At 46.1% G+C, this 16163-nt stretch overlaps 1 protein-coding gene across 2 annotated transcripts in view; it reads left to right on the top strand.

The window, feature by feature from the left end:
• Positions 1–16163, top strand: part of med13a (mediator complex subunit 13a) — a 71064-nt gene that overhangs the window by 17711 nt on the left and 37190 nt on the right. For both annotated transcript variants that reach the window (XM_079171786.1, XM_079171787.1), the window contains one exon: positions 2306–2474. In XM_079171786.1, the coding sequence (XP_079027912.1) occupies positions 2306–2474 (169 nt within the window). The remainder of the gene's footprint in view (positions 1–2305; positions 2475–16163) is intronic.

The following is a 16163-nucleotide window of genomic DNA, read 5'->3' as shown; positions in this document are numbered from 1 at the left end:
GCGCACCTGATGAATTAGTTTGTTGCTCTCAATATTATCGGGCATGCAGCCCTCTTTACTTGGCAGCTAGCCTGAGGTTGTTTTCCCTCAGTTGCATGTAATGTTTTCGAGGCTAGTTGAACACCCACATTGCGTCCATGCAACGTTGCCGTCTGTCTGCTCAAACTCAGGAGAACATAAAAGCTCTCAGCATCTCCTCAAACCAGCGTTTCAGACCTGCAAGGCTGGCACAGGGGCTCCCAGTGTCTCTTGTTTAAGGAAGAAGGAAATCAATGCAATTTCCTCTTTTGATAGCCTCGGAATCATCCAAATTTGAAATGCCTATATATCTTCCTTGGCGTTACAGCAGCAAGCCAAGGACTCTCTTAATAATTGAATAGGTTTCGATTGACTTGCTTCTGGACCGGCGTGGGCCTCCCTGGTGCCTGCCAAGCCGACGCGATGGGTGGGTCACACTCACACACCCGGTATTTATTTTGTCTGTGCTCAGACAGAGGCAGCACACTTGGGGAGATGTTTTGCCGGAGACTTGACTGAAAGGAGCTTAAGTGCTGTAGGATATGAGCAGTGGCCGTCAATGAGATTAGAGCAGCGTTCAGGCCAGCGCAGAATGGGATTCAGAAAGCGACTCCGATATGGGCGCAACGGTGCATTTATTCAGCCTGAACAGCTCGGTGCATGTTCGGTGTGCGTCTCGTCTCGGTTCGGTGCGCTACGTGAACCAAATAATTGCAGTCCTGTGAGCATAACAGTCTAATTACACTGTAACTCTTTGCAGGTGTGGAACAGAAACTCAGAAGTGCAAGTTGTGCCAGAGTGTTGGCAGTTTGTTGCTTTCTGTCTGTTGGCTGAACCCTGCTGGTTTGGCTTCTCTTAATGCGCTGTTATAGAGGCTGGGACAGTGAAGATCATCCCGTATGACTCACTGTTTGAAGGCATCATGGTTTCCTAATAAATCATAGCATCACTGGACAATGACTGGCACACTGGGTACTCATTGAGTGGCACCACGGGTCAACCGAAAGCCGGTCACATCTTTGTTTCTGGAAGTAGCTTCATCAAACATTCCCCCATGGTGTTTCAGCAGCGACTCGCTAAAACCGCAACGATGTCGGTGGGAGATGCACCGTTACACAATTGCGTAAATGTTATCATAATCCGTTTTAGTAAAACAAAATGGTATTCATACATTGCTTGCCCAGTCACAATACAATGTTCCTGCATGTGCAATTCCACATGTCTTTTTGACACATTTGCAAAGGACAATGTAGATAGGTACGGCACAATAAATGGAAATAAAATCTTGGTTTTTCCCGCTGACAAAACCAAACCGGGGCACAACTGAACTGTGAAACTTTAAGCCCCCCCCGTGTCGAAAAGGGCCAAAAGCACCTGAAACATCCACAACATGAAAGCAGGCAGCGGCAGGTTTCCTCCTGTTTGCATTTTCATCGCCTGAGTACAATCTTTTTGTGCTGCCATTCCCAGATGTCACTTTAGATATGACTTACTGTTTTGCATTCCAGGAAATGTGCACTTTCTGTATCGAGGTGTCCAGTTTCAACCGGTAGGTCGTTGGATTTGCCAGAGGGTGACCGTGTCACAACTCTCCTTCAGTGATTGTTCCCGCCAGTGAAAGCACAAGAGCCTATTCAGAGTTACGTGTGTGTGTGTGTGTGTGTGTGTGAGACATAATTGCTCACAGCTACAGCTCATGAATTCAATGAGTGTGTTTAGTCAGTGACATTGTTGTTGTGCTCAGAGTTGATGTCATCCACAGGAGCAGTCGGTGTATAAACATACTCTTGAGCTACAATGTGGAGAGTTTGAGTTCAAGCAATTTCCTTAAATGAACGTGCCTTCTTCCAAATAGAAAAAGAGAGTTTAGGATGTTTGCTGTTTACTTTAAGTGACACTTTTTCTCAATTCAAAGCCTAGTGATAACATGTCATCTGTTACTTTAAAGCTTGATATTGGTGATTGAGTGTAACGTGGTATGACAGTTGGTGCTTCCATACTTCATCTTGTAAACATAGGATATCCCTATTGGTGACTGTGCCATCTGATGTGTGAGGCTGCTTTAAGCTACGCCTCCACCACAGCCAGCAGCATCATGCACCGTTCTCGCTGTAGCAGTGAATGGAGCTTTATGTGCTGTCAAGATTGACATTGTTGACATTGTTTGCCTTGGAGAGTTCTTTCAGGTTTGTGAAAATGGCACCAAAACTCTGAAAGCTTTCCACTCCCCTGACATTTTTCTGTCTCTCTCTCTCTCTCTCTCTCTTCTCCTTCTTTTCCTCTCCAGCCGAGGATGATGGGCTGTGGGAGAACGGGCTTTCCTACGAGTGTCGCACGCTGCTGTTCAAAGCCATCCACAACCTGCTGGAGCGCTGCCTCATGAACCGCAGCTTCGTTCGCATCGGCAAGTGGTTTGTCAAGCCCTACGAGAAGGATGAGAAGCCCATCAACAAGAGGTACGTTGGCCCCACTTGTTCTGCTCCACGTTGTCCCTCCTTTTATGGCAGTGCTCTGCGCGTGGACCTGCTCTTTGGAAATGTCTTTTTTTCTTTTAGGCACGTTGTGTCTCTTGTGGGACGTGGTCTTGCCAAGCAGTGCTCCAACAGACTCAGGATTGACAGTTTTCCTTCTTTGTTTTCCTTCTTTGACATTATTAAGCTGCACAGTGCATGCTGAGGCTGTCACCATATCAGATTTTCACTACACGATTGTCGTGACCAAAATAATTCATAATAACGCTCATATTTTAAATATGGAAGTTCAAACGCAGTTTTCAACGGTATGACTTCAGAGGTGTAGCTCAACACAATGGTCTTGTTCTCATACCCAAAGCGGCACAGCACCGTATCTTCAGTTCAGTTGAAACCGCTGGCTGCTGTGTTTTTATTTCGGGTGCCCTCCCTTTCGTGCAGGTTGCTTTGCATCTAATTTTTTTTAGTGGAGAGCAATTAGACACTTCTGACAGCTCCCGTACCCGAGGCAAACAAATGTAGGATTGTAAACGGATCAAGCTTTATGCAACACTACTGATAGTCTGGATGCGTGGCGGATCAGCTCAGGACTTCCTTGTATTGTGCACTACATTACAGTTGTGATATGAGGTGCTGTTGTGCCAACACTGTGTGTCTCCTATCCTTCCTCTGAGCGTGTCTGTGTACAGCTGAGACGTCCTCCACCTCCTCTGTGCTATCGGCTGAGCTGGATTTCTTCCCTGCTGTCTGGGTTTATTGATAAGAGACGGAGACGCCGGGGAGTGAGGAGAAAATGACCGCAGCAGCTTTTAACCTCCTCCAACTCCCCGACTCTCCCTACCTCACCCCGTCTCCACATTTAACACACTGCTGTTGTTCGTAAAAAAAAAAAAAAGATACAACTGTAGTGTGAGGTGTAACAGATTCTGTGCTCGTATTGTGTAGCACCTGCAGGGTTGTGTCTGACGAGGAAGCAGACAGCAGCTTCTAAACTGTGAGAGAGTCTCTAGAATCACAGAGGCCGTTCTAAATGCAGTTGATAGCTTCTATACCTTTCGGTTTTGTTGTTTTTGGATTTGTTGCCAGATTTCTCAGTCAGCTGACCGCGGGGGCCTCGCAGCGACATAATCCTGCGTGTACACACGTGTGTTTGTTAACAGGCTGCCAGCGTTAATGCGGCCTCTTTGTCGGCCCTGCGTCTGTCCACAATGACTTTCACCTGTCAGGACAAGTGTGATAGATTCCCACTTAACTGGCAGGATAATAGACAAACGCTGAGACAAAATAATGCCGAAGAGCAAGCCACTTCTCTTTTAAGCGGTATTCATGGCTTGTTTTTGAGCTGTACTGCCTCTTAAAACCAGTAAGTTGATCACAGAGGGCCCCAGTGAAGGCAAAGAAAAAAACAGAACAATGGTCTTTTCCTCTGCACCGGAATTCACAGGCCGTTCTCTGTCTGTGTGTCTGTCTCTCCCCCTCCCTCCCTCCCTCCCTCCCTCCCTCCCTCCCTCCCTTCATCCCCCTCTGCTGTCACAGAGCAGACTGGGCAGGTTATAAATAGTGGTGCAACCACCCTGAATCTTAGATGTCGTCAAGGATGTTTTCCCTCTCCCGTTGGTGTGTTCCGCTGGGCTCCAGCCACGCTGGGATTTTGACAAACAAAGCGCCACAAAACTGTGACGGAAATGTACAAGACCCCTTTTGTGTTTTTTATCTGCCGGCTACTGCGCCCAGACCAGCTGGTCTGACAGTGAAACATTTCCTGAGCTGTTATTGATGTGGGGCGGTGGTATTTGTATTTATTAAATCGCTCTAGTAATGCTGGTTTCTTAGTTTCTGTGCGTCCCACTGTCTTATGCGTGCATGTGATCCAGAGCTCCTCTTCTTTTTGTCAACGTAAAGATGCTCACGTTTGTCGAGAGCTCTGTGTTCGCTCCTTAGGGAGACTTTAATGTCGGTGCTCAGATCTTGCATCAGTCTCAATGCCACGTGCTGATTCCACAGGGAATGCCGTTGAGCATTTTCCACTCTTATTGTCCGGCGAACTTAACTGTGGATTCACTCCTGCATACGTTTCCTTCCTCTCTTAACACAGAAAACACACATTAAACGGATTAGTTGACAGTGTTTGCCATCACCTCATCTGTCTCCTCAAAGCACCTTGTTTACCTTTCATGGAGACGAAGGTCAGGCACTAGTTGGTATTGGCTCTTTGTCTCAGTCACAAATGGATGAGCAGCAAAGGAAAATCGACGAGGCTTTATACGCACATGTGACCGCGAAGTTGCCATTAAATACATTTGAATAATGAAATTGTTTTCGTAAGAGCATTGCCTGTATGGTCCTAATAAGACAAGTGTTGGCTTTTGGAGAGAGTCTTGATTGATGACTCAATTATCTTAGAACATTGTAGTAAATGAAATATTTCTGAGTTTTGGACAGTTGCTTGGACATCACCGCGGGCTTTAGGTAATGTTGACAGACATTAATACAGGTTTTCTGAACCTAATAATTGATCAATAAATTGAATAAGAGCAATCGGATCAACGGACTGTGAAAATGCACCGTTGTTGCACACTCGTCACGCAGGCTGCTCAGATCACATGTGCGTTTGGGAAACACTGGCTACCGTTCTGATCATCAGGCAACTCCTCTGCAGCATCCAGAGTGTCCAGTTGGTGGAGGCTGTGGCCAGCTGACAGTGTTCATAACTTCAACCCCAGACCTCAGCCTGTGTTAAAATGCTTACATCATCTCTCGCTCTCTCTCTCTCTCACCGCACTCTGTTTTAGCTGTGTGTGTGTGTGTGTGTGTGTGTGTGTGTGTGTGTGTGTGTGTGTGTGTGGTAAGCAGCAGGCAGCCAACTGAATTCTCAGACTCTTTGATATCGATAACCTCTATTAGTGCCTCCAGTTGCTCTTAGCTCCTTTTCATATCAAAGTTAGAAGGAATCTGCCATATTTTACATTACGCTGAGAGTTAAAAAGCAATGTTAAAGACAAATGAACTGTTTTTAATATACGTTAAAGAATAGATCGATGCACATCGATCGGCTGAAGCCTTTGTTTGTTTATGTGGACTGCAAATGCAGCGGTGTGTGTTGATTACAGCTGACAGTAATTCTCTTTGTCTGGAGTGCAGGCAGCTCCAAGTTGTGCAGCGTGGTTGTTTCTGTGTGAACCGTGTGCTGCTAGGTAGACTGGCTTCAGGAAACGGAGAGAGCGGGAGAGAACACAGGGGAAGGAGGGAAGGAAGGAGGGAGGGAGGCAGGGAACGAGCGAGGCAGAGCTCCTCTTGGTTGTCATGGCAGCAGGGAAATGCACCACGGGATCATGTGTTTCCAAGGTGAAGCGGGATGCCCACGCTCGATTGGTCAGCTTAAGGCAGACTAAGGCGTTGACTTGCTCCTAATTGGCTGCCTTCTCGAAATTCGCAGCAACGTTAAATCCAGCCTGCTTTGATGTTTCAGTTTGATCGGGACAAAAGGGACGTCGCTTCTTCTTCTTTTTCTTTTTTTTTTTATCTGCTTGATATGCGCTCTGTTTTAAAAAACCGTGGTCCCGCTGCGCTGCAATCAGGAGAGAGTTAGATTACTACTCCACTGTACTTGAAGATGTGTAGCCGGCTGTGCATTTCGTCGCTGTTGTCTGACTGAAAGCATCATCAACAAATCAAGCTGTTATCAAACGAGGCCAGTGTGCTGCAGCTCGCATTACAAGAGCCAACGATAATATAGTTATACAATAACAAATACGCCTGCATAAACACATGCGTTCGCCTGCAGGGCTGCTGTGTGTTGTGTCGCCGAGCACATTCGTCTTCTATTGTTTTGGCCCGACGTTGGGAGGCGAGTGTGTGTGAGTCCTGGTGCGCTGTGGCAGGCTGAAGCAGAGCGCAGCACTCTGCTAAGTAGGACAGTGCAGGATAAAGGGCCACTGCCTCCAGTCTGGGGCTAAAGCGCTAAATTTATCCCCTCCCTGCTCCCAGCACAACACAGACACACAGGGAGACGACCACACAAACATGCGCGTCAACAATCGGCGTGCCAGCCGGTCCACACAGAGGGCAGTCGAGGAGCTGGCGCACAAGCTTTTTGTTGGAATTATTGGCGGGAGACACGAGAAATGCGGCCAGACTGCGTCTCTAACATGTGGTGTGCATGCAGACGGATACTGCTGATGTAGATGTACAGGACGACTGCACCTCTCCCTCCCACACACACACACACACACACACACACACACGCACACGCACACGCACACGCACACACCCACCCACCCCCTGGTCTCCCCTAGACTTCATCACACTCTCTAGCAGCAGGAACTCCAGGGACACTGGGCTGTGGGACCATGTGACCCAGCGCTCTGGATATATCATGTTGCTGGAGAGATCCTGTCCAGAAGATAAATATGGCTCTTAAAGGAAAATACCAATGTTTCTCATTGGCATGGGTCATTTCCTTAATTGCTGCACAATTATGTTATTAATAGCCCATTTCCCATTGCTTCTCTTTAGTGTTATGATTTAAAGCAACGTCTTTGGCATCACTGACCTTACAAAGACCCTTTAATTAGTCTGCCAATGTACTTACTGTAACCTGCTGCCCCCCATTTGAACTCTACCATATTATTTATGTTGACTGCACTGGTTCAGAGAGTATTCATCCACTGTGTTATTACCTGACAGAAATAAGTCACCATTTCTCTTATGAAAATGGCTTCCTCTCAGTTGACAAGGATGGATTATATCTTTCTATCATGAACAAGGAACTGCATTTCCAATGAAAATAAGCAGTGTGAAAAATGCAAGTAAGATAATGTACTTTTTAAAGAAACTAAACTGAAATGATTTGGCTTGGTTTAAATTTGCCGTGGAGACTGATGCAGCCGTCAGTAGCTCCCATGAACTCTGGTACATTTATGTTGTGATTTGTTGTCTTTGTGCCTTTGTTACTGGAGCTCATACGGGCTCGGACTGTGATACGCTCATCCACATTGGAGAGAGAGGCGCCGGGATTGGATTACGTGCAGCGGACCTTGAGACAGTCGCTGCCCATGGACCTGGCCGGTCATAGGAAAGTGGAATGGATGGAATGGGATTTGTGCTGGCCCAGCACTGAGAGGTCAAAGACTGTTTTGCTCACGTCTTGTGGACACCCTGCGACATCCAGGATCGGCGTGTTCCGTGCGGACAGAACGCAGACGGGACAGAGACATTCTAGGAGAAATTCCTCTGTTGTTTTTAACGTGCAGTTAATTAAGTATAAAAATCGCAGTATATCGAATCTGTCATTTAACAAAGCTCAGGTCAAAAGTGAACTAAATGGGGAAGTGAAAGAGTAGCATACTCCTACACAACTCTTTGATCATGCATTTTGTATTGACATGTAGCTACAAAATCAAGTAGTTTTTCTGTCGAGGGAACTGTTGCTACGACAACTTCCGAGGTTTGCCTTCAGAATGCACGTCCTCCCTGCAACACTCTGTGACATTGGCATATCTTGTGACACCGTGTGCGCAGTGAGCAAAATCTTTAAAAGTAGTGTGAAGATGCAAGAGAACATCAGACAACTATCATGTTTCCTCACCAATTACGGCTCATAACGCCAGCTAGAGGCCTCAAGAGAACAAGGGATTTATCTCATTACCAAAGTGAACAGGCGTCACGGTCTCCGTGTGTCGTAGCACTGAGGAAAACCCGTATGGTGGAATTCAAGGGTAGCAGCGGGGACACGTTTCTCTCTTCACGAGGGGAATCCTGTGTCCTTACATTTCCTCCGCCTCCTCTTTGTTCCCCCGCGCTTCACACAGCCGCTGCATTCCTCCCATTCCTCCCACCTCCCTATGGGACCAGAGGCTATGGCAGAGTTGGGGCCGAGCGAGTTTCTGAAGAAGTCGTCATAGTTAATCCGTCAGGCGTCCCTCCCTCTGCCTTCCTCTCTGTCTTTTTCTAAGTAACTGTGATTGCTGTGGTGCTGTCTTTAATCCAGAGGTTCAGACAGATGGCCACATTTAAAGATAATCCCTCGTTGAACCTTTCACCTCATCGCCAGAGAGACTACAAGGTCACTGCATTGTATTAACAGATTTACGGGATCCTTGCCACAGCGTACGGCAAACGCCAGAGAAACCTTGAAGTGAAGTTACTCCAAACTGTTTAGATTCACTGCACAGGCCGGTAATGCAACTAAAGAGTCCTTAAGACACACCTGAGGGCTGCGGAATACATAATCCTGATTTAGAGCCGGGGATCAGGGGGCTGTAAGTGATCTGGTTTTTATGTTTCCTCTCACTGTTAAGACAACACTGCGCAGCCATCGGCCAAAACAACTCCCGATGCATCCGCGAAGCTCGATTGATTTTAACACAGGATTCATATTCAGTGTTTATAAAAGTGGGCCGAGATTGATTCCATTATCTGGAATATGGAATCATTTTGTGTTTAATTTGAAGTAATATCTAAGAAGTGAATGTCGTCAGTGGAGTGATCCAAAATGCATTTTCTTTCAAACTGATCAGCTGAGTTGAGCTCATTGCACACATCTTTTCCAGCTTCATTAATGGAACTTAATGGACTGCCATGCACGGAGCATGAAGAACGTCCCATTTGTCCACAGAGACACTTGATCAGTCGCCTTTCTTGCATTGTACTGAGGCCAACACACATCGTTGATTTACTTGGAAGAAGCTTACATAGTCTTATCCACTGGCGCTAATGTTGACCGCTAATACTATTAAAAAGTAAAAGGGAATATACTGTTTGTAATCTCCCTTTAATATCCGCCTACTTCAATTGAACTGAGTATTTAATTAAATCGAGCTCATGATGCCTGGTCATCTTTGAGACTTTTAATCATCCAGTCAGTAAATGTTTGCATGCACCATGAACCTGATATCGAGTCCCCACCGCTGGTATTTATTGTGACTTTCTGCAGGTTAATTAATTTGTTCAGTAAAACACAGGGATTATGTCGCCCGGTTAACCTTTCCTCGTTTCTCTGGGATACGGTTAGGAAAACCCACAAATCCAGTCATGGCATTTAGTCACAGCTCTGAGTCACAGCTGGTGGTCGATCTTTAAAGCACAGTAACTATGGAGTGACGTGATTTTCAGCTAATTTAAAAGAAAAGGGGCAGAAGTCTTTGCGGGTTCACTGCAGAATCCCAGCTTTAATCCAGGGTGACGCTGACTAATTAGCCACGGCTGTGGGTAATGAGCCTTTTATTATTACAACTGCCCATTTCATATCACTAAGGGCACGATGACCTAACGGGAACACGGCTTAAGACGAGCTTCGAATGACATCTCTTTTACACACTACTGTTTTTCCACTGTCAGGTTCATAGGACGCTACACCCGTTGGAGGTTATTTGCAGCGCTGCTATGTTCTTTGAATGCACATCTCACTGCGGTGATATACTAAGTGCTTCTTTCACAAGAAGCAACAGATGTGGCATCACAATCACGGCGCAGTTGCAAAGTCATTATGCGAACATGGTAATGAGCATAATTACTGAAAATATTCTTTCAAAGGTATCTGGCTCAGGTTGAGACTGTTGCTTTTTAGCTGACAGCAGGTGTATTAGAGGAACCCTGGGGTGTGTGTGTGTGTGTGTGTGTGTGTGTGTGTGAGAGAGAGTGAGACATATCCTAAACCGGGAGGCAGCTGGAACCTGACTTGTTGTCGGGGGTTATGTCAGTATTATCTTCAGCTGGCTCCAGCTGCATCGGTGAGTGTCGATGATAGGCTGGCAGAGGATCTGATCTCTCCTCTTTCGGCGCTCTCGTCGTTCTATCTCTTTCCATTTCTCCCTCCCCAAGTTTAATCTGACGTTTATAAAGAGGGCTCACCCCTTCTCCGTTTGTGTCTGAGGGAAATCAATTCAAAGTAATAGAGCTCCTCGTGTGCGTAAAGTGAATGTGCCGGCCTTAAGAGTTTCGGTTCAGTGTTTTCTCTAGCACCGAGTCTTCTGTGTGAACGGTGTGCTGAAGCCGGAGCTTGGTCGTCTCGCAGGGCCCTGTGCGTGCGTGCGTGCGTGCGTGCGTGCTCGTGTTGCTTTAGCAGCAGACAGTGTTGTTGTTTCCCAGGTGGCCAGACGGTAGGGGAGATATTATCGCCCTGGAAATGTGTCCTCTAATTCAATGCTGTTTACCACCGTCCTCCTTTTTTTTCCTGTCGCTCCTTGCTTATTTGTCTTATCACTCTTGAATGTCCCCTCATTATCAAATGAGAAATATATTTGCCATTTTTTATGACTCTGCGTGTTTACTGTCCCATGTCAGTTCCTAATGTGGCTTTAATATGAAAGTCAAATTTGCACTGCCTTGAAATAATCTGCTGACGGGTCAGGGTGCACCGAATGTCTCGGGTTTGAGACACAGATTGGATCAGCAGAAAATGAAAAGAGCTAATAGAACTTTTAGAGATGCCCCGGTTATGTTCTTTGCCACCGGGCGATTGCCGATACGGATCGGTTTTGTTTTGTTATAGCAGCTGGTATACAAGGCTCCGTACTTCACATGAACCACGGTCCGTTACATCATTTAAACAATAATACAAACTCCATCGCTCCACCGCCTCCTCGCTCCTTCCAAGAAAAGTGTTTGATAACTAACATGGTTTCTTGGTGCGTCTGTTACCTCTCTGTCCACAGTCGGAACAAGTCCTCCGTGTTCACGTGCGGTGGCCGATTGTTGTTGTGAGTCCAGAAACATTGTTTGAACATATTGTGCCAGAAAACGGTGCCCATGCCAGCACGTCCTGTCACTGCAGCGGCGCGTGACCAGTCAAAACATGTTTACTTGTAACAACAAGCTGCTGCACATGACAGATATCCATGAGCACGACAGACCGGAGGTGACTGCTGTGGCAAAATGGCCAGAGAGGGAAGGGGGGGGGGGGGGCTCCTCCTAGTCGCCGGGACACTTGCTGCTGTTGTTGTTGTTGTGCTGAGGAAGTGTACACCAGCTAAACGGAAGCTCAGTTCTCCGAGCGCCGCCGGCCAAGTCCAACAAACATCTGTGGAATGTTACAGCTCAGCAGCCTCCTTCCTATTTCTCGCCTCTCTGTCTCCACATCTTCCACTTACCGTCCTCTGGCTTTCACTTGACTTTTGATTCACCTTCTAGCAAGTTTCCTATTGCCTCTGGAAGTGTGTGTGTGTGTGTGTGTGTGTGTGTGTGTGTGTGTGTGTGTGTGTGTGTGTGTGTGTGTGTGTGTGTGTGTGTGTGTGTGTGTGTGTGTGTGTGTGTGTGTGTGTGTGTGTGTGTGTGTGTGTGCTTATCTGATGCCTTCAAATCACAGCAATAAAATACTGCCGATAAGTGATTATGTTAGGATAAATGTTAATTAAGTAAAAAATGTCAGAGAGGCTTGTAAAAACAATTCACTGTGAAGCAATACGCAGAAAGACAACGTTGTGTTTGGGAACAAAGAACAGAACATATTTTAGAAACTACTTTACAGGACTAAACTTCAACGAAAATGTCACTAATGCATGAACAATTGGCAGGAACATCATAATCCTGTGATCCAAAAATAAGAGTGTTCGTGGATTTATCGCCGCTCAGACCGTAAATGAATGAGCTGGGATGCCCTGTCCCTGTAGATTTACATGGGCGACTGCTTTTACTGCCATTTAGCGCGACAACAAGCCACAAATTCATCCGCTGGCAAGCCTCACAGATCACTCACGGGAGATAATGAGATGATGTCGCTCGTAGAGTCTTTGTTCATTTCAGAAAGAACAACCTGGTTTCTGTCCATTATTGCCACCATTTTCAAATCACAGAAAAATGTCATTAGGTGAGAAATAATTCTTCCAAGAATGAAAGTTTTAGTAAATAATTAATTATTTAAAGCCAATCAACAAGCTTGATAGAAAATTGGCTTAATTGATGAATCAATCTACAGAAAATTAATTTGCAAAGATTTTGATGATCGATACATCATTTGTTGTTTTTTTTAATTGGAAATTAAAGGAAAATATTCTGTAGAAATCTGAGACTTGTTTCTAATTGTGTTGCACATGCCAGAGAACAATGACTGAAAACCTGTGAAGAGACTGAACTATATCGTACTGACTTGTGGAGTGAGACGGTAGAACGGTTTGCAGCTCTGTTGCTGCTGTTAAACGGTGGATACGTTATTCTGAGCGTCACAACCTCCGCTAGATGACTCGTTTCTCTATCAGATTTGAATGTATTCTGTCTAATAATGTTCTGAAAGTCTAGATGTTATATGCACGATTGCATTGTTTCATCCGTGTAACTGTACATATGTAATCCACCCACAAGAGAATACAGCTTATTTCAAGAGGTTGAATTTCATATAATTGCCGAAATTTGTATCTTTCAAATTTGGCTGGGTGGTTATTCATACATTATCCGCGGTGTTATAAACTCTGAATACTTATTTATTTTTGCTTTACCGAGATTAAAAAATAAATTCTGAAAATAATCCTCCATTGCATCCGTGGTAAATTTCAGATCTGTGGCAAACGAGCAGAATATATTGTCCAGTGCAACTTACAGACGTTTGAGGACAAAGATGCAGTCAGTTGGTGCAGATACATTTAGTGGACTGCCAAAAATACAAGCAGCAATGTATACATACCTCTTTGTAAATACATGTCATATCAAAACTTTGGGACGTTTAAATGGCCGGTCATCTGTTTGTGTGCTACACAGCAGACCGCCCGTTTGACACTGATGGAGGCCGTCAGTCCCACGCCGCTCCGCTGGCCTTTGGCACCTCATTTCCATGGCGTGCCAGCTGAAGGCAAATGTGCCCACCTGCCCTCCTTTGTGTGCGGGCCACTCTCCAAATCCTCACTGGATTATCTTATTGTCTCCTTGCCGAGCCAAAAGGCCACCGGCCATTTGCATCCGAGAGGTGGAGCGGGGGAGTGCCCTCCGCGGACAATCGCCGTGGCCGACGTGAGAGTGAGCGTTACGCTGTGAGTGACCGCGAGGAGAGCGGATCAGAGAGCAGCCCGCTCTATCTGCCGGTTAATAGATGGCAGAGCAGAGGAGAGGGGAGTGGGAGGAAAGGTGGAGACAGACAGAGAAAAGATGATTAAATGATCTTGTGGCTTTTTTTTTTTTTTCATGCTCCAGCAGTCAGCCTCCCTCCTTTATGCTCTCTCTCAACATGACTGAGAGACAGCGATAACAACATGTGATGCCACACATCTCATTAATGAACAGCAGTCTGACAAGTGTCTCGTTGTTTTGAAGGCTGTTTCTGGGTACACGGTCTCATATTCTCTCGTCATTATTAAGATTTTGTATTTAATTCCTCTAATAATAGAGCAAACAAACACGATGATAAATATTGAGTTGTTTAAAGAGGGATTTATGCGTCCGTCTATTAGCTCATGCACAGTGTGCTGCTGACAGGTGGTATTTTAATCACACACGTGCACAGGTTTCTGTGGTGCTCAACACTAGCCTTGGGTTTTGGCCCTTTTTTTTGTAATGTAAGCAGTATCTCACTGCAGGGGAGACTACATTCTAAAATCCCTGTGTCTTGGGAGTCTTGAGGCAGGTTGGACACTTTAACAGACGATGTGCGATGGAGAAAGGCCCCCCGAGGGATCCCTCAGGGGTTTCCTGGGGACCCTTAGGTAAAGTAAGACACAGTCTTCAAATGAAATCATAATTTCATCACGGTTTCATTTGGAGTTAAGTCAGGGATGCCTGTGTTCGTTTAAAGGAATAGGTCAGTATGTCACTGCGCCTGGCCGAGACTCAGACATGAGCGGTTGTCCATCTTTTCATCCTGCGCTCTGTCCTGCAGCCCGTCTGTCAAGTACAGCTTGATCCCACAATCCCACAATCCCCACAACCTGTTAGAACAGTCACCGACCTCCCGTTGCTAGATTAGGCTGCGGCCGGACGTCAGCCAGGAGCAGACTGGGTGGCGGCGTAGCCTCAGGTCCTAGCTGGGTGAGCTTAGCTGCAGTCTCAGCTCTGGGGCAGTCAGACACGGGTTCTCTTCTATCAATCATGTCTAACTCTCTGCTTTATTGCTTGATATTTCTCACTGTCTGTAGTTGACAAGAACAAAGTTGATAAGATGGTTGAAAAGCATAAGGATGTAAGAATTTCTGAAAGGATAATAAACGGAATCTGACTTGGCACATTCCCCCGTGTGTTTCCTTTTATGATTTCAACTAATTTACAAAACAATTCAGTGTTTTGTTTAATCATAAACAAAAATAAATGTGTATATTTTTTATTCTTGGTTTTCTGGAGGTCACTGAAATAGACTTATCTGTAATACTATAAAAGAAAATACTTGTTCAATCAAAATCTTGTTAAATTTGGCTTCCCCCATGCCTACACTAGACCTGTTCAGCTAACGCACACACACACTTTCCCACCATGCTTACCAGCTGTTGTTTGCACATGTCGTGTTGTTGTGCATGAATCGAGCACGATGGTGCACGTGTTTGCGCGTGCGGACAGGGCAGTGAACAACACTCCTGTGCGCGGACAGACTGACTCATCCGATTGGCTTGCGCTGCAGTTTTGTCACAGCACAAGCTTCCCTAAATCCTGCTGCCTTTGTGTGTGTGTGGCTGGGAGACGCGGCGGTGAGGAAACGTGTCATGTGCTGCCGTTTTTTGTGTTGACGTTTCGCTGCTTACTCGGCCAAGTGCTAAGCGAGCACCTGTTGGCTTTTGAACCACCCCTGCTCTGTCGGCAATCGCTCCGCAACTTAGTGGTTTAAGTGTCCAGCTGTTCGGTCGGGTGAATAGTGAATAGAAATCACAGCTTATAATGAGACTGGCATCCAGGATTATCTCCAGTGTTCCGCGTGACCTGAAATATTACAGTTGCATAATCCAAAATTGTGTAGACAAACGGACGTCAGCATCACGAGGTGACATTTGGAGATGTAAAGTGATCCGTTCATATAGAACACGTAGTCCTCTAATCACGACGGTAACGTGATCATTTAGCATGTAATGTCAACAGCTTGCACGTCTGATAATCTTCTTAACCAATCAGCTGACACAACAGTATTGTAGCAGATTTTTTAAATCAATTCTTAACTAATGTGATTGTGTACGGACTGCTCTGCTCTGCGCGTGTGTGTGTGTGTGTGTGTGTGTGTGTGTGTGTGTGTGTGTGTGTGAGTGTGTGTGAGAGAGAGAGGGAGTCGGGTTGTACTACTGCCTGCTGAGCCACAGATGGCAGCCCTCCACCTCGAGCTTCCAAGTGACCTGCAAACGCAGATGTGTGTGTGTGAATGTGTAGCGTCAGCTTTGCTGCGCGTGCGAGAGGAGAACGGTAGATCTGTTGATGTCTGCAGAACCACGAGCAACACATTTGGTCTTCCTCTGTTGTGTTCTCGGTGGCACTTGCGTTTCCTCTCCTCTCCTCCCCTCGTCGCTGTCGCGGCCCTTTCTCTTCTTTTTTTCCCGGTACATAAAAACACCCCAGCGTTGGTCAGCTTATACCTTCTCGTAATGGCAACGTAGATGTAGCTTGAGAGGATTACCAGCCCACAAAAATGGTTCATTACTTTGAAGTGAGTCTTGAATAACCCCGACACCCCACTCTCCAGTCCGTCTCATTCCAGGTTTGCCACTGCTCCTCGTGCTCTGCTCCACGCTTTGCTAATGAGGAAGACTCATGCCTGGCAACAGTTTGACTCTCCATCTC

Source organism: Pholis gunnellus (assembly GCF_910591455.1).
Source record: "Pholis gunnellus genome assembly, chromosome: 13".
Classification (NCBI taxonomy): domain Eukaryota; kingdom Metazoa; phylum Chordata; class Actinopteri; order Perciformes; family Pholidae; genus Pholis; species Pholis gunnellus.
Note: the sequence above shows the minus strand (reverse complement) of the source record. Positions and strands in the feature narration are given on the sequence as shown.